Genomic DNA, 24,779 nt, shown 5'->3' with positions numbered 1-24,779 from the left:
TTTTTAATTTGTTTTCCATCTGAAAAAAAAATCGGTAAAGAGCAACAGGTGTAAGTGGTGTACGCATAAGCTTATGTGCATAAAAACGGCGGGAACGGTCAGAGAAAGGTGAAGAAAAAACTGTTACAATTCAGGAGGAGAAGGTGCGTGTGAGTGGTTCATGGGATTCAAGAACCTTACGTTCGGAAAATGTCCGCGTATCCATTTCAACGTGGTACTAGACGGATGCGAAAATAGTGAGAGTGGTCCGGTGCGCGGTAAAATTCCACATGAAAATCGTGCTTTTCGTTAAATTGTTGCCTGCACATCCACAGGCCGAAAATTCTTCCTATAATCAAAGGTCGGTTGTCTAAACTTAAAAGAGGCACACTCAGGTCCTGGGGTATATCCAGGTAACAGAAAGTGCTCACACAGAATGCGGCATGAACCCTGAACTCTGCTCCACGGAGCAGTGTATATCGTCGCGTGAAGCCGACAGAGCTTAAAGTCGTTAAAGCTATGTTGCGTGACACGGATGAGCATCAGGGCAGCCGAAACACCTTACCTACTTCATGATAGGGCAAATAGGACATGACAAGGGCCTCAACGGGACCGCGACCAGTACCGAAACCTAGATCACACAAGCATGTCACATGTAGTCCGCAAAATTAAATGCAAATTAACCCCAAAATTGCGATTTTCTGATTTCTTTTGCCTAAGCAAACTCATTCCGCGCTATCGTGTTCTGTGCTGGATTCTGCCAGAGTTCGCAAATTGGTAAGATGGTCTTTCTAGTTTGTATCTATTGCCCGCGAATTCCAAACAAAAATGATCGCAGGAACGGCACGAAGTGTTGATCACTTACTCAAATTTATAGCCATCCATTTGATTTGGCGAAGATCCTTCAACCCCGGGGATTCCTGCGCACAGCGGCCTGCTCTGAAAGCTTGCATAGCCTTTTGAGGAAGACTGAACGTGAAACGTTTGATGTCAATGGGAGTTGGAGAGCACCTATGCCCTGTATCAAATTGCGTCTCAAGGCATGTTTTTATTTAGAGTAACTCCCTCTATTTTTATGCAATTCGTCGTTCCTCTTCGCTGTACACTTCATACTGTTTTCTGATTTCTGTGTTAATTTTGCTATCGTATACAGAACTGCTTCTATATTTTCCTTAGTCCTCACACTTGCATGGCAGTTTGCATATGTACCACCTTTTGCATATGTACCTTGCGCCTTACTAAAAGGTCATGCATATGTATAACCTTGTGCAGGCGTCTGAATATTTGCGTGCTGACTTGCATTTTGGTTGCGTTTGCAATAAAGTGCTGCATGTGCAGTTGGGTAGATATGCACGAATTCAGTGGCACCACACAAATTACAGGTGGTCTTGACATTCAGTGTGCTGTTTTGTAATCGTTATCACGTCACGAAGAGTTATAATTTGTTTTATGTAAGTTTGTTTGCTTTCGCTTGTTTCTCGGCACATGATGTCGCCATCTATATGCTCTTTCATCCTACCTGTTTTATTTACTCCAAGAAAGCAGCACAGCTAGCGGGATTAGGCAAGAAAATAAACAACACAGGTGATGTGCTCTTGCTTAGTCCCATCGTCTGTGCTACTTTCGTGGAGTTACAGTGTACCAACAAGTCAATCAGCAAACTTTCTGTATATGATGTAGTTTTCATAACCAATGCACATCTGTTACGGAGATAGATATTTGTGAGCAGCCTTGACAGCATTTCCAATTACGCCAGAGATAAATCCGCTCTTTTTCTTGAACAAATTTCCAAAGTCCACCATATATATGAATTCCTTGAGCGTTGTGCGCGCCTTGGCATCAGGCAAGCCATGCAAAAAGAGAATTTTCAATATGATCCTCAACACTATCATGTCTATATATGCCCAAAAACTTGTTCTGGTCTTGTGCAGGGTTCCAGGCCACGCTCCATGGGATTGCTGGCAATGAGGTTGCTGATGAGAGGGCCGCTGTTGCCGCACTGAGGAACACGGTAGAAATAACAACACTACCACGCAGTGACCTTAAGCAACAAATTCGACAACACCTTCGTAGCAAATGGCAAGCACAGTGGAATGTACAGACAGATAACAAACTACACGTAATAAAGACCCACTTGGGACAATACACTACTGACTCGCACAACAGATTCACTGAGGTTGCCTTATGCAAGTTGCGGATAGGAAATACACATGTAACACACTCGCACCTGCTCACTGGATGTCCAAGACCCCTGTGGAGCAGGTGCGGGGAACACTTATCCGTGATTCACATACTAATTCGATGCAAGGCACTCAACACAGTACGACATAAACACTTGCCACAGTTATACAGAGAAAACATTCCTCGGCACCCCTCGTACTTTTTAGGTGATGTTCCCATGATTTCTCACAAGTGCACCTTCCGGTTTCTCAGCGACGTCAAATTTTTACATCTTATCTCTTATCATGCACACTGATCACGCTGGCCCTTTACACCAGCCATCTCCATTGCCTTTTAATTCATTTGACGCATATTTTAACTGCAATGCTTTAGTATTTACTTTCACACCAATCTTATGAAGTACCTTGTTTTTGGCGCCCTTTGCCCCTAGTCGGCCTTGCGCCATAAAAACCAATCATCATCATCAGCATCTTCATAAATCCGCTCTTTCATGCATCGCTACACGTACAAGTTTTGTTTACCGTTTGGACTGTTCGTGCTAGTGTTAGAAAACAGCAATTAACATTGCATTGTTCTCGGGAGCAGCGCCAGAGAAAAAAAATGGCTGCGCTTTTGACATGCCAAAAGGCTAGTTGTTTTACAGAAGAAGGCATACGACGTCAGAATTTATATCGTTTGCTTAAGAGGTTCTTGACTATAGTTAGTAATGGCACAAATTCCAAGCTGCCATGGTTTTTTCGAGGCTGCCTTCTCACGGCAATACCTCCCTTCCGGACTTGATCAAGTCATGCCAGTAAATTCTGGCTGTTCGGTACCCTGTGCAGCAATTTATTAATTTTGTTAGCATGCGCCCACGAGCATAGCACTAACGCTTGAGGACTGTTAGTAGTCTAGATGTGATTGCGGATGCGTGCTGTAGTCAGAAAACATAAAATACATGTTGTTAGTTAGGAGGAGGTCGGGTAAGCCGTCTCTATTGCAGATTTTGGACGCAAAATGATGAAGCAATTGAATTAACACATATAGAGAGCGCTACGTAGATTCTACTACACACAACTAATATAGGCGGAATTTACCGTAACACATATGGTAAGGTAAGTGGTTGTTGCTGACAGTAAAGAGGCTTGTACTGCTGATTTTTTTATTCCCCCCTTCGGTAATAAGCCGAATCTCTTACTGTTCGTATCGCACGTGTGGATTAGCTGCGAAACACAGATAACGTAGTAGTAAAACCACGGAGTAAGTAAGGGATTCATACAAATATTTTCACTCAAATGAATAATTCGACAAAGTAGTAGAATTAGTTCATCCTTCGAAGCCACTTTCAGACCGAGCTAGGACGTACGCGAAACCACGAAACGCTTAATCTAGGATGTCCCTGTATACGAAAAGATCCTTGGGCCACCGATGCTTCTTTTGAAATGGTTGTCCTGCTGGACGTCTTTCTAAGTTCATACAAACGTTACAGGTTGGAATGAAAACAATGAATGAAATAGTTATGAGGACGCCACGACGTCGTGGTACGACATAAACACGTGCTGCAAGCAACGCTATGGAAAACCGGGGGGGAAGCACGAACGGCATTAAAAATCGCCAATCGTCACAGCAGCCAACGGGCACGGCTTGAACAGCCGAAGAATGGCTCAGAACGGTACAAAGCGCCCCAAGCAAAAGAAAAGAGAAGCACTGGAAGACACAAGAGCCGGGGAAAGGACCTTGCGGGGGGAAAGGAAAGGGGCGCGCGATAAAGAAGGCAGCAGTCGGACCAGACTGCACGATGCGGGGCAGGTAGGTTACCTGGTTTCTGGTCCACTGGTTGGGCCCCCCCGGGCCACGTGACCGGTCCGAGCAAGAACGCGGGAGAGGGGGAGCGGGTGAGTGACGGAGTGGGTTGCCAGACCCGCGTCGCCTCACCGGTTCCGAGGGGGGTGGCAGAGCCGTTACGCGCAAAGCAGGTAACGGTGCTTGGTCAGGCCAGTCGCCATACCGCTCCGTCTGGTGCACGAGCAAGTGCATTAGAGTGTGTGCTCCTTCAAGAAGGCGCCAGCAACCGGAACTATATCCGTCCGGGATCTGCAGCGTGACTAGCGCCCAACGTGCGCGAAGACTTTTTGGGTAGCGGAGTTGGGTTGAGTGTATCGTCTGCTTCAAGTGGGGTCGGAGGAAACCGAAACCGCCTGCGCGGCTCTTTTGAGAGCGCGCGCCATCATCGTCTGCAGCCGAGCGTGTCTACGACGCGTCTTGTCGCCGGGTGCGCTTAGGTGGATACCGTTCATCTCCCTGTTCGAAAAAAAACTTCTTGTGCCCGTGGCCTGACCTGCGGATTGAAGGCGCTTCGCGGGGACTCCGTAGGCTGATTTTTTTCCCCATCGTGCGGAAAAAAAGGACACCAGCGTTGGAGCAAGTGGTTCTTTTCTAGCATCGTGTGTGGTACCTTGTGAGAGCGCTGTCTTCCTCGGGTTACCGATTCTCTTTCCGAGCAAGGACTACGCACCCTTCACTGGATTCGCGAGCCTTTCTGCGTAGAGGACATACATCATGGTAAGTGTCATTGCTTTCCCCTTCGTTTAGCTAGCAGTATGTTTCGCCGGGTTGGCTTACCGCGTGATGATGCAGTAGCCAGTCAAACCTCGCAAAATATGACGAGTTGTATCTTTAAATGTTTGCTCAAATTGGTAAAAACTGACGAAGATTTTGGAACGCTGGACCTTTCAAGGGAATATGTCTGAACACTTCAATGTGGCTCCAGGATTTACGAGGGCAAACAGAACAGCACCTTGCCATTGGCGCAGAACAAAACGCAAGCTAAAGTCTACTAGCCGAAAACGAAAGTTTCAACTTCAACTGGCGATAAATTTTTGACCATTGCGGCTGATATTTCAGTACACCTAAAACTGAAGGATACTAACTGCGGCTTTGTTTCATAAGCCAGAATGACATATTGTCTGCAAAATTGCCGCGACGAGGGCTCGGTGTTGTGGCGGTGACGTCACACTATTTAGCAAATCATGCATTGAGTAAACATTCTACTCTTCATGGTTAACCTTGGTATCGATACTTTATAAAGGGGCAGTTTACGATGTGGTAACAAAAAAGAAATCATACTTCAATGAGACGCTGGCATATTCACTTCTAGGATTGCTGTTATGCAGAAGAATGCAATGGGGCTCTCACAGTGATTTTAATATTCGCTGTGTTATTCGCAGGAAACATTCGGTTCTCTGTGAGCAACCATGCTAACGGTATAGCTGCACATGATTTATATATGAATGGAAACTTCTGTAAAGCGGCATTCTAAATGGTTTCGAATTACATCATGCATATGATCTATGTAAGATTTCAGAGTGTTGTAAAAAACTAGTCTGAAGCAATCGTGCCTACCAATTCTTTGAGATTATTGAACAGCTTTGTGGGTAACGGAGCGTAATAAACACACTAACGAAGACAATATAATTTCATAGTAACTAAAATCAGTAGATAATCACTTCTTCTAAAAGTAACCATTTTAGGATTTTTACAATTTTACAATTGCTATCTTTCTGTGGTTTTAAAATTTGGTGTAATCAGGGACTAAGGAATTAGGAACTAAGATCGAACAACCCGCAACCCCCCCCCCCCCCCCTCACGGGTTGCGATAACGTATAGAGAACAGTTATTCTCGACCATCGTGTCTAATACAGATTATAAAAAAAACTTCAAAACAGGATTGTTGGGGCAGAAGTGTTGCATGGAGCAGTTGCTACTTAAAAAAGCATCGATGTTCTAAGCCTCTGAACTGACAAAACAAGCTAGCAGCTACAAGTAGGTATGAACGTTTCTGCCAGCAACTGCTCGACCACAAGAGTTCCTACATACCAAGTTTCAGCTTCGCCAAAATGCACTGAAGTGACCAATCTATGCCGCCACTGAAAATAATTCGGTGAATGACAGTAACGTTTATACCACGTACGTGACTCAAAAATGTGATCTGCATTGTGGTACCGCTCAATGCAGAATGCCATGCTTGCGTTGCGTGATGGTCCAGCACGGACTGAACTTTTGTATCAAATCGTATGCTTGACGTCGTCACTCGCCGAAATTTTATTGTTGTATCCATAAATTTGTCGATTGGTCAATCGTGAGCATTTTGACGAAGCGGAACCGCGGGATCGGCTTAGAGCGTAGATAAACTAACAAATTTTCAACACGTAGTTATATTTATCCTGTCATTAAAGTTGTGGCAAAGCGCCAGGAGGTGCCCCTCACGAGGTGAACCGACGGTATCACTCGCTCAGTAGTTCATTAATGCAATCACTGGCGGGACATTCCTGTCATGTGGGGATCTCAGACATGTCCTGATGGCGGTGGTGAAAATGGCTAAATTCTGAAGAAATACAAGCGGCAAGGATCATCTCGTCCTCGTTATTATTTGTGTTTATTAGCGCACGCTTCGGAGTTTTTCAGTTTGCTGTGCTAACTGCATTTTTTTCGCGAGGACCATAGTTATTCCCTGGCAATGAGAAACTATATGCAACCTGATTTCTCATCTTGCAAGGTTAAAAATTTTGTGTCAGCGTTCCCTGCACCCTGCAAACGCTGATTCTTTGATTGCAAGGGTAATGGGTATTCGGTTATACACATATAACTGCAGTATAACCGGAAAATTTCTGCAGGTCTCTACAAAGTAGATGCATTAAAAAGACAGCGTTAAGAAACGACACGGTCATTAATTAGGCGTACAAACTTACTTTAATTGCGGTTTCAAGCATTCCTATCGCGAATTTGAGAACATTGCAAGGGCAAAACCACAAACCACGTGGAACAAAAAGAGAAAAATAAACCTCTGACCACTTTTAGATCTTTATTAACATATGACTACGCTGAGTTACATCACGTTCGCCGCTGCCAGATTCCTCCACACTGGTTGAGATGTTATCGATGACATCAGCACATTGATTCCAATAAAGCACTCTGCAGAGACTGCAGCGCAAACGTAATTTGAACCTTGAAGTTAAGCAAGAAAAACAACGAGGAGAGGAAAACCGGTTGGACACAAGAAAACGCGAGGCCATAAAGTCGTTCTCGCGTCCTTGTGTCGTATTTTCTTCAAATTGTCGTTCTGGTGCTATTTTCTTTAGTACGAGTTGAACGTACCCAGCTAACGGTTTGTTCAAACTCTGGCACTATAAAGAACTATGCAACTTAATTTCTATTGTCCGCATTTCCTAAACTTGTGTGAAAGAACATAAAACGCGGTGGTTTTCTATATGCAGTAAACTAGAAGTGCGGCCGATACGGCCTGATGAACATAAAAACATTTCTTTAAAAACAGAACGCCAAAAGCAGACTCCAAGGCACACCAAGTATAGACACGGTCGTCTCTCCTTATAGACAGGGCAGACCAGGGCTGTATATTCTTCCTGTGGCCTGTGTCTACATTTTGAGATTAAAAAAAAAAGAATCATGAACCAACTCGCCCAAAAGCAAGCTGTGAAAAGAACAGGATAGCCTGAGCAACGGCAACGGGGGGATCAATTCTTACCAGTGCCTGCTTGCTTTCTTGTTTTATTTTCACAACGATAGTGACCCGCCGTGTCAGGGGTAATTCAGTAAAAAAGGCTGACCTGAGAGGAGGCAAAAAGTCTAAGTGAACCTAAAACCCAGTAAATCAAGACTGAAAGAACCGACCGTAAGGTAAACAAAAGAAGAAAAAAGAACAAGTCGAGAACAGTGTCACCCGATGAACCTTGCCCGAGACGGCCGGATTGGGGTTAATTTGCGGACGACCGCCGAACGCGGCTACTCCAGCGTGTATTCTGTTTAATTTTTCTTGCTCATATGTACTCTCTTGCTCCAAACCTAGCGGGCCTACGAAGAGAGTGTAGTGCCTTGTTGCGCGCTCCGAGAAGTTACTTTTGCTTTTTACCTTCTGTCATCTTTCCAACAGAGAAGTTGGTTCGGTCGGGGGCCATGCACGAGAGTACACGGCTTGCAGTTGGTTTTAATTCCGCGATGGCTAGAGGCCGTGAATTAAACCCCGCCGTCGCACTTCTTATCTTGCGCAGCCTTCACTGCAGAAGAAGGATCGACCCAGCGTGAATGTGGGATAAACTTGTTTTTCAACTTACGCACACAGTCATAGGGAACATGTCCTCTATGCTCAAAGCGCTTTACGCGTTTAGCGAGTTTTGTTTATTTTGAAGGATGGTTGGTAACTTGCAATAATGCTGTTTTTCCTACTATTTTCCCCCATGCATTGGCCTAGTGAGACACGAATAAGGTCTGTTTGAATTCTTATAATACCTATGCCCTTACTTCTTTTAATACGAGCCGGTTTGCGTACCGTTATAGCCCGGTCCAGTGTTTCTTTTTTTTTTTGTCTCGAGTGAAATCCCACTGTTGAAATTTGCTTCTGAAAATAAACGAGTTCGGGTAAGGGCTTAGGGAAGTGCGTTCCAGATTCAAGGATAAAGTGGGTATTAATATTTGTTTGATCCCTGCATAGTGCGAGCGCCAAATTTCGTTCCCTAGTTTTCCTTATTATGTTCCGCTGCAGTTTTCTCTGTTTATTTTTTTTTGCGACATCACTTTTATCTGACACACTTATCACACTCTACAACTCTAAAAGCAAATGAGTACTCATCACTTTGTTATTCGCTTCATTGCTTTTACTTGGGCTCAAAATCATATCTACATTGTGGAAATCAACATTTACATAGTGGCTTTGTTAAAATGGCCACAGAAAAAGAGCGCCGGTGGCATAAAAAAGATATTCGCTTGATTTTGCGTGAAGTCTTCATGCACTTACATGTCCTTCACAAATGTAGCGCGTTCATTTGGAAATTTGACATGACGCATGTTATCTTTACAACCTTTCGATCTAACCAAACTCTCTGACATCACCAATGCACAATAGCAACAAGCTGCTCACTCGTTGTAACGCAAGCAAATGAGGAACGCCTCTGTTAAACAGCCTCCCCGTTTTTGAAAAAGAAGGGTAATTGCAATTTCGGTCACACTAGAATTATATTTAGCACTGACACTAAAACGTCCCGATTGTTTTAGTGCCCTTGTAGCTAATTCTAAATGGGTGTACGGAGGCGTAATTACGAATAATTTAATTTACGCAAGTTTCTTCAGCGTTTGGGTGGCAAGGCAGCTGAGGTCACGAAATTCACAATACGCAGCTGAGAAAAGAAAAGTGAAGGGAAATGCCAAGAATCCTGCATGTGCGATTCACAGGTGATACATCTCTTGAATCCGTGACATCAGTACACCAAGGACGCCTCAGGCGAGACGGTAAATGTAGCGATTTCCACGTCCATTTCCCGCAGTATGTAACAGGAAAACTTCATTACTTTAGAACACGCAGCGAAGAGATGGCCAATTTAGTGGGCTTTCCCGGGCCCTCACAGATGCTACCCCTGAATTCTAACATTACACTGTGAATAGGGGGAATCAATCAATATCCGTGCACCGCATTGCGAATAAGGTGTTTGCTGACAGCAAGTGCAGTCATAAAACCACTTTTTTTCGCGCTCATTTTTCTTTTTTCTCTCTGAAGCGCGTTTTACGATCTGCGGTCTATATTTTCCCCTGGGTGTTTTTCCAGGTGTCCACAAACCTGCTCCCCCTCAATGATAGACCCCACCTCGTCATCGAGCTGTCGCGATCACTTTGCTGGGATGTTTTCGAACTCACATTCCTCGATATCCTCCAAGCTCGACGTCGCAAGGAATTTGGATACGCGCCGTCGAGTCCGTAGGGGAAACGAAAACATCTACCTTCTTGATATTCCGTGGCGTAGATGGCATCCACGATGAGTCAGAATTAAAAAAATTGACAAGGTGGCCTCAGTAAAAGCAACCTGATTGATTCCCCGTGTTCTAAAAAATAGGAATTTGTAGAGAGAAAGAAGGAGCGTATGTGTGTAGGCTATCGTCCGGATCTCCGGGATGTCAGGTATTTTGTTTCTGCTCCAGTTTTAAAAACACGTGGAGCGCCACCGTCCCAGGGCTATCCGTTTGATATCAAGGCCTTATTGCAGTTAGGGATTGAGGCGACGTCCTTTAAAGTCCCAGAGAGCCCATTACTTCAGCTTAGGCTCCACCATTCTCAAAGGATGAGCTTCTATGAGGTTCGGGTGTTCTGTGGATACGTTTCTGCAAAAGACGAATTAAGTTCCGAAGGAGGGCGCAGTTTTTGTAAGTGATGCTTTAAAGTACTGCCTGCACACGTCAAATTACACTCGCATGATTACTATCTCAGTTATAATGTTCCTGATGTCCCTCTCAACAAGTACAGTGCGCAACACCCTTGTCTATAACAGTGAGTTCAAGTTGAACTGGTTACCTCTCAAAACTGCGGACTCAAACTTGTCACAAAAAACGTTGAGGTCAAAATACATGGTCAAGACTTCGGAATGACATAATTGTTTTCTTCAAATGTTGTTCGATCGAGGCGACATAAGGCTATAAGTACGAAACCTGTGTTATAGACAAGGGGTTTGCCCCGTGTACAATTCGTTCGGGACTAAAATTGTTATACCAGCTCGCGCACTGCTCGGTTGAAGCGCGACGAAGAAACGAACGCAAACACAAATCATGCGTTAATAATGGGGGAATCGACATCACGATGAGAAAGCACTGCTTTGTGTCTAATTTGGTTCGGCGTACGTTCTTTGTGGTTTTAGTGTGTGTTTAAATTTTTCCTTTCAGCAAACTGGCATGATCTTGATATTCTTGACTGTGTGTATGCTCATTGAAATTGCATGCGCAATTTCAATGGACATACCTTAGTTTTGTGACCTTCCATGGCAACATCCTGCGTCCCTCTGGCTTCCTGTATGTTTCTTCAATAGTACCAAAAACTAAAAGCAATGAACAAGCAGACTGGCAAAAATGTAAAGCCAGGCAGAGGCAGAAATTATCGGGTATGGCGGGTGGGGGGCTGTCTGATGTCGGCCTCGGGCGGAGGACGTGAGCGCAGGGCTCTTATGAGAAAGAGAGCAAGCCTCGTGTGAAGAAGCGGTTTAAAAGCCTACATTTGTTTAAAAGCAGCCAGGCCCAGGCTACAGAAGCTGAGAAAGTAAGACACACTCTAGCTTTAAACGCTGCTCAAGCAATGCCAACCCTGAATGCCTCGAGCAATGCAATCGGCCTATTTCGGGCACAAGAGTCAGCGGTTCACAAGGACGCGAGCTCTTGGACAAAGGTGCACCATTTAGAGCGACCCAAACTTTGGGTAAGTACCAGGAAAACAGCATTCACACCCGCCCGCAATCTGCCCATCGACAGAAACAGCGCAAGTCTCGATGGCGACCATCGGCCCAGCATAGTAATTTGCCTTGGTGGCAGAGCGAACCGTTATGGCGAGCAGGAAGCCGGGAAGGCTGCCTCGCAGTTTGGAGGAAACTGAGGTCGCCAGCCTCCGTGGGAAGCCCGGCAGTTCCTCCCCGTGCCAGCGGGGAAGAGCGACCAGAGGTCAGCAGGCGCGTAGAGCACTGGAACTGTGCGACTGCCGTGCGAACCATTAGGATTCGTCCCAGTCTCGTGCCGAGTCCGCCGTACGCGAATGCGTGTAATCGACCTAATAATAGCGTTGCGGGATGTTGTGATGGGAGCTTAATGGTGTCGGCAGGTTCTTTGCGGACGCCCCTTGTGGGTTTTCGTCGCTCGTCTCGGAATCTATGCTGTCTGCTCTTTACTGCCTGTGTACGTTGCACGTTGTACTACAGTCGTTGTGTACTTGAGCGATCCTGCAATCATGTCCTACAGAGGAATTATGTCCCCCGTTAGCACAATCCTGTCGCAAGGTAAACCTCATCATAGAATGTCCTCAATTTGGCCAACTTTGCAGACGGTTGAGCTTGTAATAGTACGATGATGTCTGGAAATCCTCTTCATCATCCGGCTTAATATTTTCGCGGCTTTCCCATTCGCGTTTGAACGGATTGTGTCAAGTCTAACCTTGAAGCTTGTGTCGAAGTAATTCACAAGATAATTATAGTCACAAGCGTTGCATTAATAGATAACGTCGTAACTCATAAAAACAACACGAAAAATCGGCGATTTTTACGCCAGACAGGCATTGCCTGCAGTTTTATGCAAGGTAAGTCCGCGTCAGCCCCAAACACATAACGCTACCACTACTGCTACTGATGCTTGTGATGAAATTTTTGAAACCGTTAAAATGGAGCAATAAAATTTTTGTTGCAGCCTTCCGTCGTGGATATTTTTAAGAATTGTCGACCGGAGGCATTTGTTTATGTAGCATTGAGCGTACGCTCCGCTCCAAAGAAGGTGCCTGCATGTCACAGTTGGAAGGATTGCCTTTGCAATCGTGTTGCTGGTCACAAACCAGGCAACGCTGCAAACGATATTGGATTAGTAGAGATCACCCGGCTAATGTGACAACCGCTGACATGGCAGAACAAAGGACAATGCTTTTGCCTCAATTGATGTTGCCGTTAGCCAAATTAGGCCATTGTTTGACTTCGGATGTCGTGCTGCACTTTCGCTTATTGCGTTAACCACGCATTGATGCCACCGATCTGTTCCGGCTCGAAGAAAACGCGGCCCAGCAGATTTCACCATTAGGGCCATCATCATGCATTGTGGGGCGCTTGCCCGCTGAGTGACATCGACTTCAAATGTCTTCCACCAAGACCGCCCACTGCAAACGTACTCACTTCCGCCGTAATAGGCTCTCTGTTGAATGTTCATAGCCGGAAGTTATGTTGTAGAGAAGAGGCGAGCGCTCTTATAGACGCGCGGATACAAAAGATAAGGCAATCAGCAGTTTAGAGGCTTCCGAATGGAGCTCTCACGGTTTTCGTTTCGGACATCCTTACCGCGCATACTCTGAGGGGGTCCTGCCCCCCTCGTGCACGCACATTACTTCCTCAATTACCGTCCGCTGGGAACTTGGTCGACACTGTGTAGTTCGCCCCACCACGGTGCAAACACGGGAAGCTTTTCAGGAAAGAAATAACCGTATTTTGGCATAGAATCGAGTTAAGCGACGGTTTATGCCCTCTTCCGGGGTAACTTCGCCCTTCACTTGTCTTTGCCAGCGATGCAGGTTTCTTGTTCCGATCTCAGGTGCGGCTTAGCAATTATGAATGAATGAATGAATGAATGAATGAATGAATGAATGAATGAATGAATGAATGAATGAGCTGTTATTGAAGCACAGGGCTTCAGGTGTCGCTGATGGATGGGGTCCCTAGTCCAGGATACCGTTGTATCTGGACTTCTCTCTGGCCAGGTTGACCAGATGGATCTGTTCTTCCAGGCTCGAGCTGGCCAGGGCTGCCTCCTTTAGTTCACATTTTAATGTGGTGTTGTGTCTGCAGGCCAATTGCTGTTGCACTCCCACGTGATGTGGTATAGTTTGGGAAGTGCTGCTGCAGGTTGGATATTCTAGGAGGTATGTTTCAAGGTGAATGAGGCTATACCTGTGGAGGTTTGGATAAGTGTTCGTTTGTTTCGGTTTGTTTTGGTCCTGTTTATTCCTGTCCATTGTGTTCAGAAATTCTGAGGCCGACTGCACTTCGACACCCGCAAAGAATGTCAAAAAAAAAAAAAAACCAGAAAACTAAAACAAAGAACGAGACCATCTATTGTGATAGGTGTAGTTTTGCAACTAATATTGGATAGAAAGCATCTTATTTTAAATTTATTACAAAAACCGTAATAGTGCACATTTTTTTACAAACGCTTGTACCTGACTCAAGGTGACAGGGCGTTTGTTTGCATGAGCTGCCCGCAGCGAGTGCCAGGTTCCTGCAGGTCAGGTTGAGGCAAGCTTAAAGGGGTTTCTGGAAATGACAAACTGTCCGTTTCTGTTTCAACGGCAACACGTAATATCCGAACTGGTAACTTAATTTCTGCAACCTCTATTGCACTTCTTTATTAGAAGTACAAGAGAGCCAGTTATTAGAAGACTGATACCCATGCGCGCAATTTTCTTGAACGTGTCAGTACTTCTTGGTGTACAGTCGAACCTCGTTTTAACGAAGTAGTATCGGGGCAGTGATTTAGTTCGTTATATCCTATATTCGTTGTAACAGTAGAGCTAAAAATTGGTTCAAACCAACAGGTAATCTGGCTCCGATAAAAATCCTTTATGCAAAAACGCAGTTTTTTTTTAATTTTTGAACCTACTATAAACAAGGTAAGCCTTACCTTTCTGTTTGTGACATTTCAAGCTCAATGAACGAGAACTTGAAGCGGGAAATTGTAACAGAACAAACTTTATTTAATAAAACAGGCCTGCGTTCTTATCTTTTCGAGGAAGTATGTGCTCTTTGTCTGGTGTCTATTCACAGCACTGGGCAGGATGAATTTTTCCACAGAGTCCACGAACAAAGGGGCCTTTTCTACGTCTGCAGTTTCGGACGCCGGGAGTTTTTCCTGGTAGCTTCTCAGCCTAGGTGTCAAATATTTCTTCGTTATATCCGACAGTGAGCGCGGATGTCACAGTTTCCCTTCATCATAAAAGATGGAGTGCCATTTTAATGAAGAAATGACGCGTGACCAACCAAAGTTCGTACTTATTTCGCTACAGCCGACAATTCTATATATCAGCGTTCGTTATAAAGACGTTCAACTGTATACCTGAACGGTCGAGGAATTGAAGGAGTACCGGCATCCTTATGTCGCGCAGCACGAACTGGTACCTGGAGCCCTTTAGATGTCATGTCCCAACGTTGTGCAAACGCTGCGTCCACATTCCGTGCCAGCTTGTGGCGTGTAAGATGCAACCTCGACACCAGGAACGGGAAGAGGCGAAGAGGGTTTCCTCTTCTCGTACTCGTTGCAGACGACTTAATTGGGACGCCGACTGTCCTCAGCTTGCAAAATGACACTGATAGCAGCCAGTCTTGGTCGTGACGTGAATTCACTTTCTTCCTCGGAGGCTTCGGCTTTCAAGTAGGGCTAGGCCTTGCAGACGGCACGCCATACTTGCAAGCGGGCCAAACGTTGCAAGGGGGCTTCGTGTAGCTGGACTTTGTCGGCAGGGATTGAGAAACGCCGGAAAATGCGTGTCACTGCTTGAGCTTGGCAAAGGGGATGTGATATCCATGTTTTTCATGCATCTGACAGGTGTGCTCAGTGACAAAGCAAAAGACGTCCCGTGAAGAATTGGGGTTTATAGAGCTATACACGCAAAACGAGAGTACAACCGTGGGGAGGTCGGATGCGCGAAATAAACTAAGTATATAGGGAAACTTTGAATCGCTGCTGGTTATTCAGAGCAAAACAGTAGGCAGGATTGTTGCTGTGTAAATATGTTCCGTATTTCCTTATAAGTTTTCAGGACATCATCACACCAGCAATGTTCGAATGCTAAGAAAAAATCGCAACCTCGGATAGCTAATAGTACTTATTGGCTTTGACTAGGAAAGCCCTATAGCCCCGAATAACTTTCAGGTAGCAGCTTCTACTGCTCGTAAAGTGTATAGTTTAAAGCACAGCTTTATGCTATTCCTTTATTAAGGCTCTGAATCGCACAAATGACGTACGGATTGGTAGATTTCTTTTATAATTTAGGGCAAAAAAAAAAGAAATCCATTTGGCAATTTGGATGCGTTTTCTCTGCAGTGTATTACACAACCTAATGTTTTGTTTATGCAAAATATTAACTTCAGAACAACGTTTACAGCCCCTACAATAGCTTTAAAAGGCTTCCACAAGCAAATAAATACACAAATTAGAAACCGATAATTTTACGGTCGTCATCATAACGTCAGAAGCGTGTGTCTTGATGACACATGACATCAGTGTAGCCGTTTGTTTTAAATGTTGCCGATGGAGAGCTTTTTTAGACGCTTTCACACGTATAGCAGTGCAGGGAAGATCAAAAAATTGATTTTTGTTTAGTTATGATTTGCTGATTCGCTACAGCTGGTATAACAGCTTTGCGAAAGCTGTTCTGCTGTGCTAATATTCAAGCTTTCAAGCCTGCTAGCATTGTTCGATATTTGTAACTGGAGCCAGAAGCGCCGGTTGGTCATCACCACGTCCTTCGGGTAAGGAGTTTCATTCGCACCCAAGGCACTCAAGCAATGTCAAGAGGCGGCGCCGAGGCATTTGGCAAATGCCCACTCCTTGCGGTCGTATGCTTGGCATATTTATGGCGCCGTCCGCACCAATACTTCTCCTCCGCCTGCTTTCGTTTTCTCCTCTGTTCTCGTTAATCCTTTCGGGCACAGAAGGGCGCGTGCGTCGAGAGTGGACAAGACCTTGAAAACGGCACCCAAGGCTGTCTTCGTGCGGGGCAGCTAACTTGTTGCCTCGCCCTGGGGGCCGGAAAGGGACCGAGCTGCCCGAGCAGCCATTTCAACGTGCTAAGTCTGAACACGTGAAGGGGGCTCTCCATTGGAATGCGCCGGAAGTGACTGCTGCAGAGCTTTCCTGCACGTACCTTGGCGCGTGCGTGGACGCAGGTTATCGATCGGTTGACTATTATTTCTATTAGCCACACCAGTCACCCATCGCGTTAGATGAATTTACAAGCGACCAAAACTAAAACTGCTTCGTAGCAGAGGCCCTCGCTCAAGCGCGGAAAATTTAGCTAGCTGGACTCGGTTTACGGTTCACAGCGCGAAAAAACAAAATACAGAGAAGCATGAGCTTTAGTGTCTTTCATCTTTTTGTCCTTTGAACCACGAATATTAGCATACGAAAGCGTAAATTTTTGTACTAGCACTTTCATTAAAGATTTGCATGGCGATACAGCAAAGCTAAAAATGAGGTTGATTAGGACGTGATATGTTTAAAAGTGCTCTTCAAAGACACCCGTCAGTGGGGAAACTGGCTAACAACACCTGCCCACCCCCTTCCAAACTTATGATGATGTGGTGATCTTTTTATTGGGTCTTGTAGTCCATCAGCAACGCCCACGTTAATTGGACACGGAAATTGGGCCGAGTGTGTAATGTTCTGCTTCACGTGAGTATTCTGAGCAACAATAACGAACACTGCACGAAGCGAACCAAATGGATTTGAAATAGATTTCTGCTGCGACGTTTTCCTTGGTTAATTTCAGTTGCTGATATCTCGATTACGGCGTTTGGGAGCGCTAGTGCGAAGTTCGCGAAAGCTACCGATTGTGAACTGCTTTACCCCCCATCGGTTTCATCCCCATTGACAAAAACGTCACGGGGCAAAGAATACACTTATACACTGCATGCTTCGCGCCTCCCCAGGTTTACGTTAGTGGAGATGACCGGGAATTTCCTGCAGGGATATTTCGCATGTAGATCGAAATGTATGGTCCACTTTATGTAACAATAAATAACGCAGGCTGTAACAGTTGCCTAGTTTTCTGGGCCATTTATTCAAAACCATTTTTCAACTAAGGGAGAAAATTTTGCCGGTATAATTTGCCTATATGGATACATGTACAACCCCATAAATTCTTGGTCTGCGTCCATAGAGGAGAGCATTGCTTTATTCGAATGCAAAAAAGCAGGGCACTGATTTTGCGTACATTATTGTAAGAAAGAGCCGAGAAATTGCGATCTTCGGAAACAATTTTTTGAATACACGCATTTATTGTTCAAGACTTTGTACATACATACATACGTACATACATACATGCATACGTTCATCATACATACATACATACATACATACATACATACATACATTGATACATACATACATGCATGCATGCATACATACATACATGATACATACATACATACATACATACATACATACATACATACATACGTGCATGTATACACGCATACATACGCACATAAATACGTGAATTCATCGCACATATCCTACAAGTCCTGCGGATCCAGGAAACGTGAGGGAGAGTCTTAAAGAAAAGTTGCGAGGATAAAAGGCGAGTGAGCGGCAATGTGGGCCTGACGCCCTGAATATTTACAAACATCAAGACGGCATCAATAACCTCGCCACGAAGACGTAAACACAGGAGCAACTGGCGATCGAATTTACCAAGGGGATCATAGTGCCTCCAGCTTAAAGAGAGAGAGAGAGAGATCGTCCTACAGGACGTCGACGTCCGCCAAGTCAGCCTCGCAGCGTTTTCTTCTTCTTCCCTGTGCGCTTCTATAATATCCCCTTCGGTCGTATTAACTCTGCTCGCGTTCCAGTCTATAGTGTGGGCCTTCTCCTAATGGCCAGTTGTCGGGGAAAAGGGCGTCGGCGCCCGGCGCCAGCAGCACGAAGGTCGTCCGCGTGAACGAGCGCCCATGGGCAGCCTTCGCTCGCTCCTGGACTTCTCCGCTCCTTCATGCCCAGCCGTTAACCGCAGGCCGCGCTGGAACGCCAGGGACATTCGTCGTAACGTGTGACGCGCGCCCAGTATCGCTTGAGCGTGCACACAGCGGGGGAAAATTCCCGACGCGTATCGCAATCCGATCTGAGCACAAGATTGATTACCGGCTGTACAAAGAGCAGGGGTTTGACTTCAATGAATAAAATGTGCGCGTGGTTGCGAAAGCCCGCGATTTGGCTCCTCCAACGCGCGGAGTGTTCGTTCCAAAGCAGTTTTCTGGATGATATCCAGTCTGTGAATTAGCCACCATTGCGATTCAATTGCAATAAATGCAGCACTGTCTAGGTAGATGGGACTGAGCACGTTGCATAGATTTTTTTTCCGAAGAGGAGGAGTTGCAAAGTTTCGAGCTACGATATCTACTGACGATCAGGTGGAAAGAATTCTGAGGGCATTACCATATTGTACGTTAGTTGTTTATTTGAGCACACTCTAGTATGCAGTCTGTAAATCTTTATGTTATCGGAGGCGTCTAATCATGCAACAGGCATGGTGGCCCTAAAAGAATAAAAAGCTTTTTAGGTTTTGGAATAGTTTATAAAATAATACGCCCTACACGATGTTAACAGTTTATTTGTGACAGCACAGAAACGTTTTCGTTAAATAATGAGTGAACTCCTAATGCTGCCAATGAAATGGCTTTAAGGTGACCGCTTCCAATAGTCCACAGTTTTGTGACCGAGGCAACGTTGCAAACAAAGTGAATTCATAAGCCATAACGGGTACTTCTAGAACAAGTACTTTAATTTAAACGTACAACCACCGTACACGCGCAGCAGAATGCCTAGTCAGTTGAGGCCTTTTATGACCTTAAGAATGTGCCTCGGGCTATGCCCGTGCCTAAAAAATAGCACTTAACATAAGGCCAATCCGAATGCACCCAGGTTGACTTGGAAATAAGCGTTGGTGTAAAGTTTCGATTGCTAGTGCGGTATACCGCTTTGTCGAATTTGCATTTCATGTGTCCGCATGTTCATTAGGATTGAATATTTTTTTGTTGTTGTAGAAACCGGCTTTGCACGCGGTTGGGCACGTCCGCCGTTTTACATAAGCCTCGAATAAATCACTGTGCAGCGCTATTGACCTTACTACTGCGTTCCACGTTTCAAAATAACCAAACAACGCTTTGCCGAGGGCGTAACAGCTACGTGAGTTTAGTGGATGTCCAGGCGAACAAGACAGATTCGATTATCTTGATCGAGTGAAAATACCGCATCTCAGCGCTTCACACAAGCGAGTGGGGCTATTTTGAGTCTCCAAGGCACTGATGCGTCCTCGGCAAGCGCGCTATTGCATATGCAGGTATGCGTGCACGCGCCAGCAGGTGGTATTGGCAACGTGTTAAACAGCAAAGTCAAAAGGGCACAGCGTTGTGACAACTCATTTGGCGCCGGCGGTGTTCTTTGTGTACAGTTGGAAGCAGCCGCGTTTCATTAGCGTCCGAAGTGTTTCTTCTAGTATTGCGACGAGCGGGGATGTCAGGCCTATCACGTCATGTCGGTGCGTGGCCAACCCACTAATTTTTTTCTACGGCAGGGCTGTCCCAGTTACCAGGCCCACCAATACCAAGGAGGGTAAGAGTGAAGGGGGAAATGACTGCGTCTGAGAGGGTTTTTTAAACATTAACAAAACTAACCCTGGTACTCTGAATCCTTTCTCCACTCCAGCCTCCAGGGGAGGAGCCCCTTAAAATCGATTTACCCATGCATAAGTATTGCGGAATCCTCCCCTCAGCCGAGTGGAGGGAGCAAATGAAGTGGAGGAGAGACTCGGAATACGGGCCTTAGTTTTCATCTGCTGCTCCAGTTGATTCGCCAGGGTGCTTTGGATGTCTAATAGTTCTTTCTTTGTCTGCCTTCGTATGCGCATAGAATACAAAATAGACCATGGTATTCTGCATCCTTTCTCCTCTCGAGCCTCCAGTGGAGGACTTCCTTGAGAGCAATTGCTCAATGTAAATACATTGCAGTATTCTCTCCTCAGCCGAGTGAAGGGAGCAAATTGAGTGTAGGAGGGACTAGGAATACGGCCCAGAGTACAAGCTCAGAATTTAAGGGACTCGCCTAGATCGTAAAGACCGCAATTATGGCAGTCATGTCACGAATGCGAAAGAAATCAATGAATACGACACAAGCAAAATCAGCAGGGGGTATTGAAATAACGGAATATCATTTTTTGATGCAAGTGATTATATAACTCCGCAGGGTTAACACCGTTAGACGCAGTGTTTACACGGACGTCACGTTCAACCAGAAACACATGAATTTAAATTGCACGGTTACGGAGGCGTCTGTTAACTCTACGGGGAGTTTAAAGTTTGTGCGCAAAGTTTGTGCGCAAGCCTTCGGCTCTGTTACGCAGCGAAGAAAGGGCCACAGAACAGTTTAAGGTATACAGGCAATCATTACTGGCGATTTCAAAAGCAGCAAAACCTTTTTTACTTGTGTGCTTTCATCATTAGGACACGGCAAAGGTCGTCGCGTGCTAGAAAAAGAGCAGACGAGAGTTAGGTTAACTGATAATGCCACTCACTCACTCACTCACTCACTCACTCACTCACTCACTCACTCACTCACTCACTCACTCACTCACTCACTCACTCACTCACTCACTCACTCACTCACTCACTCACTCACTCACTCACTCACTCACTCACTCACTCACTCACTCACTCACTCACTCACTCACTCACTCACTCACTCACTCACTCGCTCACTCACTCACTGACTCACCCACTCACTCACTCAGCTTTTTTTGCTGGCTGATTCCTCTGCTTATCAACCACAGCGACTTCGCGTCACGCCGTTCACTCCAGACGTTGCCAGTTCAACTTTTGATCACAGGACCCCGTTGTCACAAAAGACAGTGTTCGCAGCCCCAAGCACCGAGGCTTCTGCGCGTTTTAACCTGCCTTCACCTTGAACTACATGGTAGGCATAGCGTACAGCCGCCGGTATGCACACTAGGCCTCATTTTGTACAAATTCAGCTTTTACCGCCCAGCAATGAGTGTGTCCTGAGACCGCGACGTGACCTCCTGCGCTTACTCGTCGCCCTGGCGTGAACTCACGCTCCGACCGGTACGAGGATGTATGGCGACGTACGCAGCATCGTCGACCTCGCGCGCCGCCTTCGTCGGCAGCCAGATTAGTGCGGGACCCGCTTAGGGCCCCAAGTCGTGCGAGAGCGGCAGTAAAAGTGGAGGGACGGATTTCAAAGAAAAAAGGACATTTTTGGCTTCCCTCAAAAAGAATGGTGAGACGTGCTGAGCTCGTACACTTGGAGACTATGTGACACATTGTTTTAGGTGCAGAGACTAAGGCGCGCACGAGCTGACCATAAGATCACATAAGATGTGCTACTTCCATCCATCAACACAGGAGAGTGTGGCACATGTGCCCCTTTCGACTAAAGGTTCTTTTGGCAAGTGACCGACTTGTAAAGGGTAGGACGTACTTTTAGCAGCGCATTTCCTGCATCCTTCAGGAGCACTTCACCATGTCCCAAATGATGCTCTTCATGTGCACGCGACAGCGAGAGACGCCACTATCAAGCCTAAAATATTATATTGGCGTACATAATCCCAGCGTGAAAGACGGGACAGACAGTAGAAGAACCACAGGACAGGCGCTGTCCTGTGGTTATTCTACTGTCTGTCCCGTCTTTCGCGCTGTGATTAAGTATGAACACGTACCATGCAACTCGCCCAACTTGCAACTGTCTTATATTGGCGGTGAACCTCAGTTTGTGGGTAGGGTGTAGAAACAGAAGCAGAAGCTAACAGAAGAAACAAAAGAGGTAGAAGACCTGCCTCGTCGACAGGTACATACAAAGGAATTTATATAGCGTGACAACAAAGAAGCGGCTAGAGGAGTACGTGATACGCTCAGCGGGGTCACGTTGTCCAAGATGCACAATTGGTGCCCAAAATACGCCCACGGCCATTCAGACGAGGCAGGAGAGATATTACAGGCCCCTTTTCATCCTTGCACCAATGAGGTACTCACCCGATTAACGCAGGCCCCTAGTAGGAGTGCCAGGCCGAACACAAAGGAAAGTCACACACCTGACGTCTCGATTTTTAAGGTGTAGGCAAGGAACAGGTGGTTCTTCAGTTAGGCCCTAAAGATGGCCTGTGTCTTTCTTCCTGCACGCAGAACGGCCATCTTCGTGATCCGTCGTAACCTCGGGTACGAGCTTATCCCAGAGCAGGCGAAGTGCGATGGGCGTGGATTGCCCAAACGTTGCTGCAAAAATTATAAGGCCGGAGCGGCGCTAGGCGGCCTTATCCGAAAGATGATGGCTGCAGGCCGACAGGGGTGATATAGTGCGCCGTTCAGTCAGAGGTATACGTGAGAGCCGCCTCGACTGGCCAGTGATTTGCAGGCGGAGAAATGACAAATGACGTGGAGCGCGGGGACAGCTGTGTTCAAGAGCATGATAGGAGGCCTACTTTTTCTTTGGAGGGGGGGGGGGTGGTATTTTCCCGTTGGGTTTCGCCGACAAGCCCAGATATTGCTGTCCGTAGGGGGAGGGTACGTGGTTCAACGTATACATAGATGTCTGTGATGTTTCAGCAACGTTAGGACTTTGACAGGGGCCTGGATTAGTCTAGAGGGAAGACTTCACGAATAGTAGAAATCCTGCTTGAAGTTTGGCAAGCGAATTGACTTGATAATTTTGTGAAATACGTCGAAAATTCGAACACTATGCGCAAATGAAACTTGGAAAACATATGTTGCCGGGTTAAAAAAAATGCAGGGTTATAAAACCCGAAGTTTATAATTCCTAGGGGTCACGCTTTCGTCATATATCGTTATTTCTTACCCTCGGTTCTGGCTGTGCCAGAAAGCAACGTGCATGACACCCAAAACCTTTATCCCTCTGCACATGTCCTGCCAGGCTATAGTTAACGGCTCCAATACATGTCTCGTTGGTGCCAGCCATTAACGGAATCCGCCTTCTGGGTCGCCCCTTTCTTCCCATAGCGGTCGCTTGCTTCAAGAGTCACCTTGCCTTCGTACTCTACATCGGTCAACCTCCAATTCCCGTTCGTTTTTCTTCTCCTTCTCACCTTGACCAAGCAGAGCGACCTTTTGTAAGTGTTGTTAGAGAATCGAAATATTTGTTTAATTTATTTCCCTGCTAAATTCTCATTTTCCCACCAACCGCTCGCGTCTACATGCGAGACTAACCGGAAATGAAGCCATTTTCCTTGACAACTTTTCCCAGGTTTTGAACTGCGAACGTGCGATCTTTATGCTTACACGCTTTCCTCGACACTTGCCAAAGAGCCCGTGGTAGGCAGGCACGGCGAAAGAGAAGATGGTAATTGCAGAAAAGGTGCAAAGAGTTCACAGAGTTCAACGTATTCCTGCGAGATAATTAGACGCATCCAGCGCGGCAGACCTTGTCTTCTCCGGCTCGCGGGCCACTAACAAGGGCACGTAGGCAGCAGCGACTCGCAAGACACGTTTCTACGACCCCGTCGAGCACGGATTGCAAAATTAACGCGTAAAAAACAGGCGGGCGAAGCAAAACAGAACAGCACTAGTCCTTCAGCTCCTCCGCACGCGTCATCTGCACTGAGAGGTCAAAGGTCACGCAGACAGCTGGCGTGAGCCTGCTGTGCGCGTTTTCAACGTCCATTTCGTTCCCCCGTTGGCAAGCCTCATTAGATCCGATGACTTCGGCGAGGCAGTTGAGTGGTCGCCCGGGAAGAAACACAATGGGCCTCGGCGCGTGGGGTCTTCTGCCTCCCGCGAGAGCGTTATTGGATTCAGCGCGAAGTGGTAGCGCGTTCTCGCCAGCAGTATAATGAGCCATTGTGTCCGTCGGCGACCAGCGGCTGCGGCGAAGATTGAAACCGACAGGAAGCTGATTCCTAATTGAGCTGTTAGAACCAAATGACCCGTCTCCAGGTCTCCTTCACAAGCGAGGCAAGAAAAAGAAAGAAGGAAACGGCTTTGCTATACGGGATACTCGAAAGTTCAGATAAACTTGACAATAACAAGTCATGCGCTCCTCCGTCTAACGACGACGATGGTTGAGCGCGAAGCTTTCTCGCTAGGGATTCCCTGGTTGTCGTCTGAGTTTGGACTTTTGATCTCAGCGGCTTTGACGCTGACCCTTCGCCGTTTTATTTCGCACGAGAAAGTTCCGCGCTCAGCGATCGCCGTCGTTAGACGGAGTGGTGCATGGTTTTTCTGCCTAATTTTGCACGTCCATGTACCCCTCCCCAAAACCAGAAGGCTTCGACGGTGTCGTAATGACGCAATGAGATAGACGTCGGCTTCATAGTGCGAGGGACCCAGGTTTGAT

At 46.2% G+C, this 24,779-nt stretch overlaps 1 protein-coding gene across 1 annotated transcript in view; it reads left to right on the top strand.

Annotated features, from left to right (window-relative positions):
- The first annotated feature begins 4,102 nt into the window (after positions 1 to 4,102).
- The window catches only part of Cht7 (chitinase 7), a 138,069-nt gene continuing 117,392 nt past the window's right edge, over positions 4,103 to 24,779 (top strand). The window contains exon 1 of the mRNA XM_077669871.1: positions 4,103 to 4,701. Within this exon, the coding sequence (XP_077525997.1) occupies positions 4,699 to 4,701 (3 nt within the window). The 5' untranslated portion in view covers positions 4,103 to 4,698. The remainder of the gene's footprint in view (positions 4,702 to 24,779) is intronic.

The sequence above is a fragment of the Haemaphysalis longicornis genome, unplaced genomic scaffold (genome assembly GCF_048455015.1).
Source record: "Haemaphysalis longicornis isolate Haplotype H1 unplaced genomic scaffold, Haemaphysalis longicornis Haplotype H1 scaffold_5, whole genome shotgun sequence".
NCBI lineage: Eukaryota > Metazoa > Arthropoda > Arachnida > Ixodida > Ixodidae > Haemaphysalis > Haemaphysalis longicornis.
The sequence above is the reverse complement of the archived record's forward strand: the minus strand, read 5'-3'. Positions and strand labels throughout refer to the sequence as shown.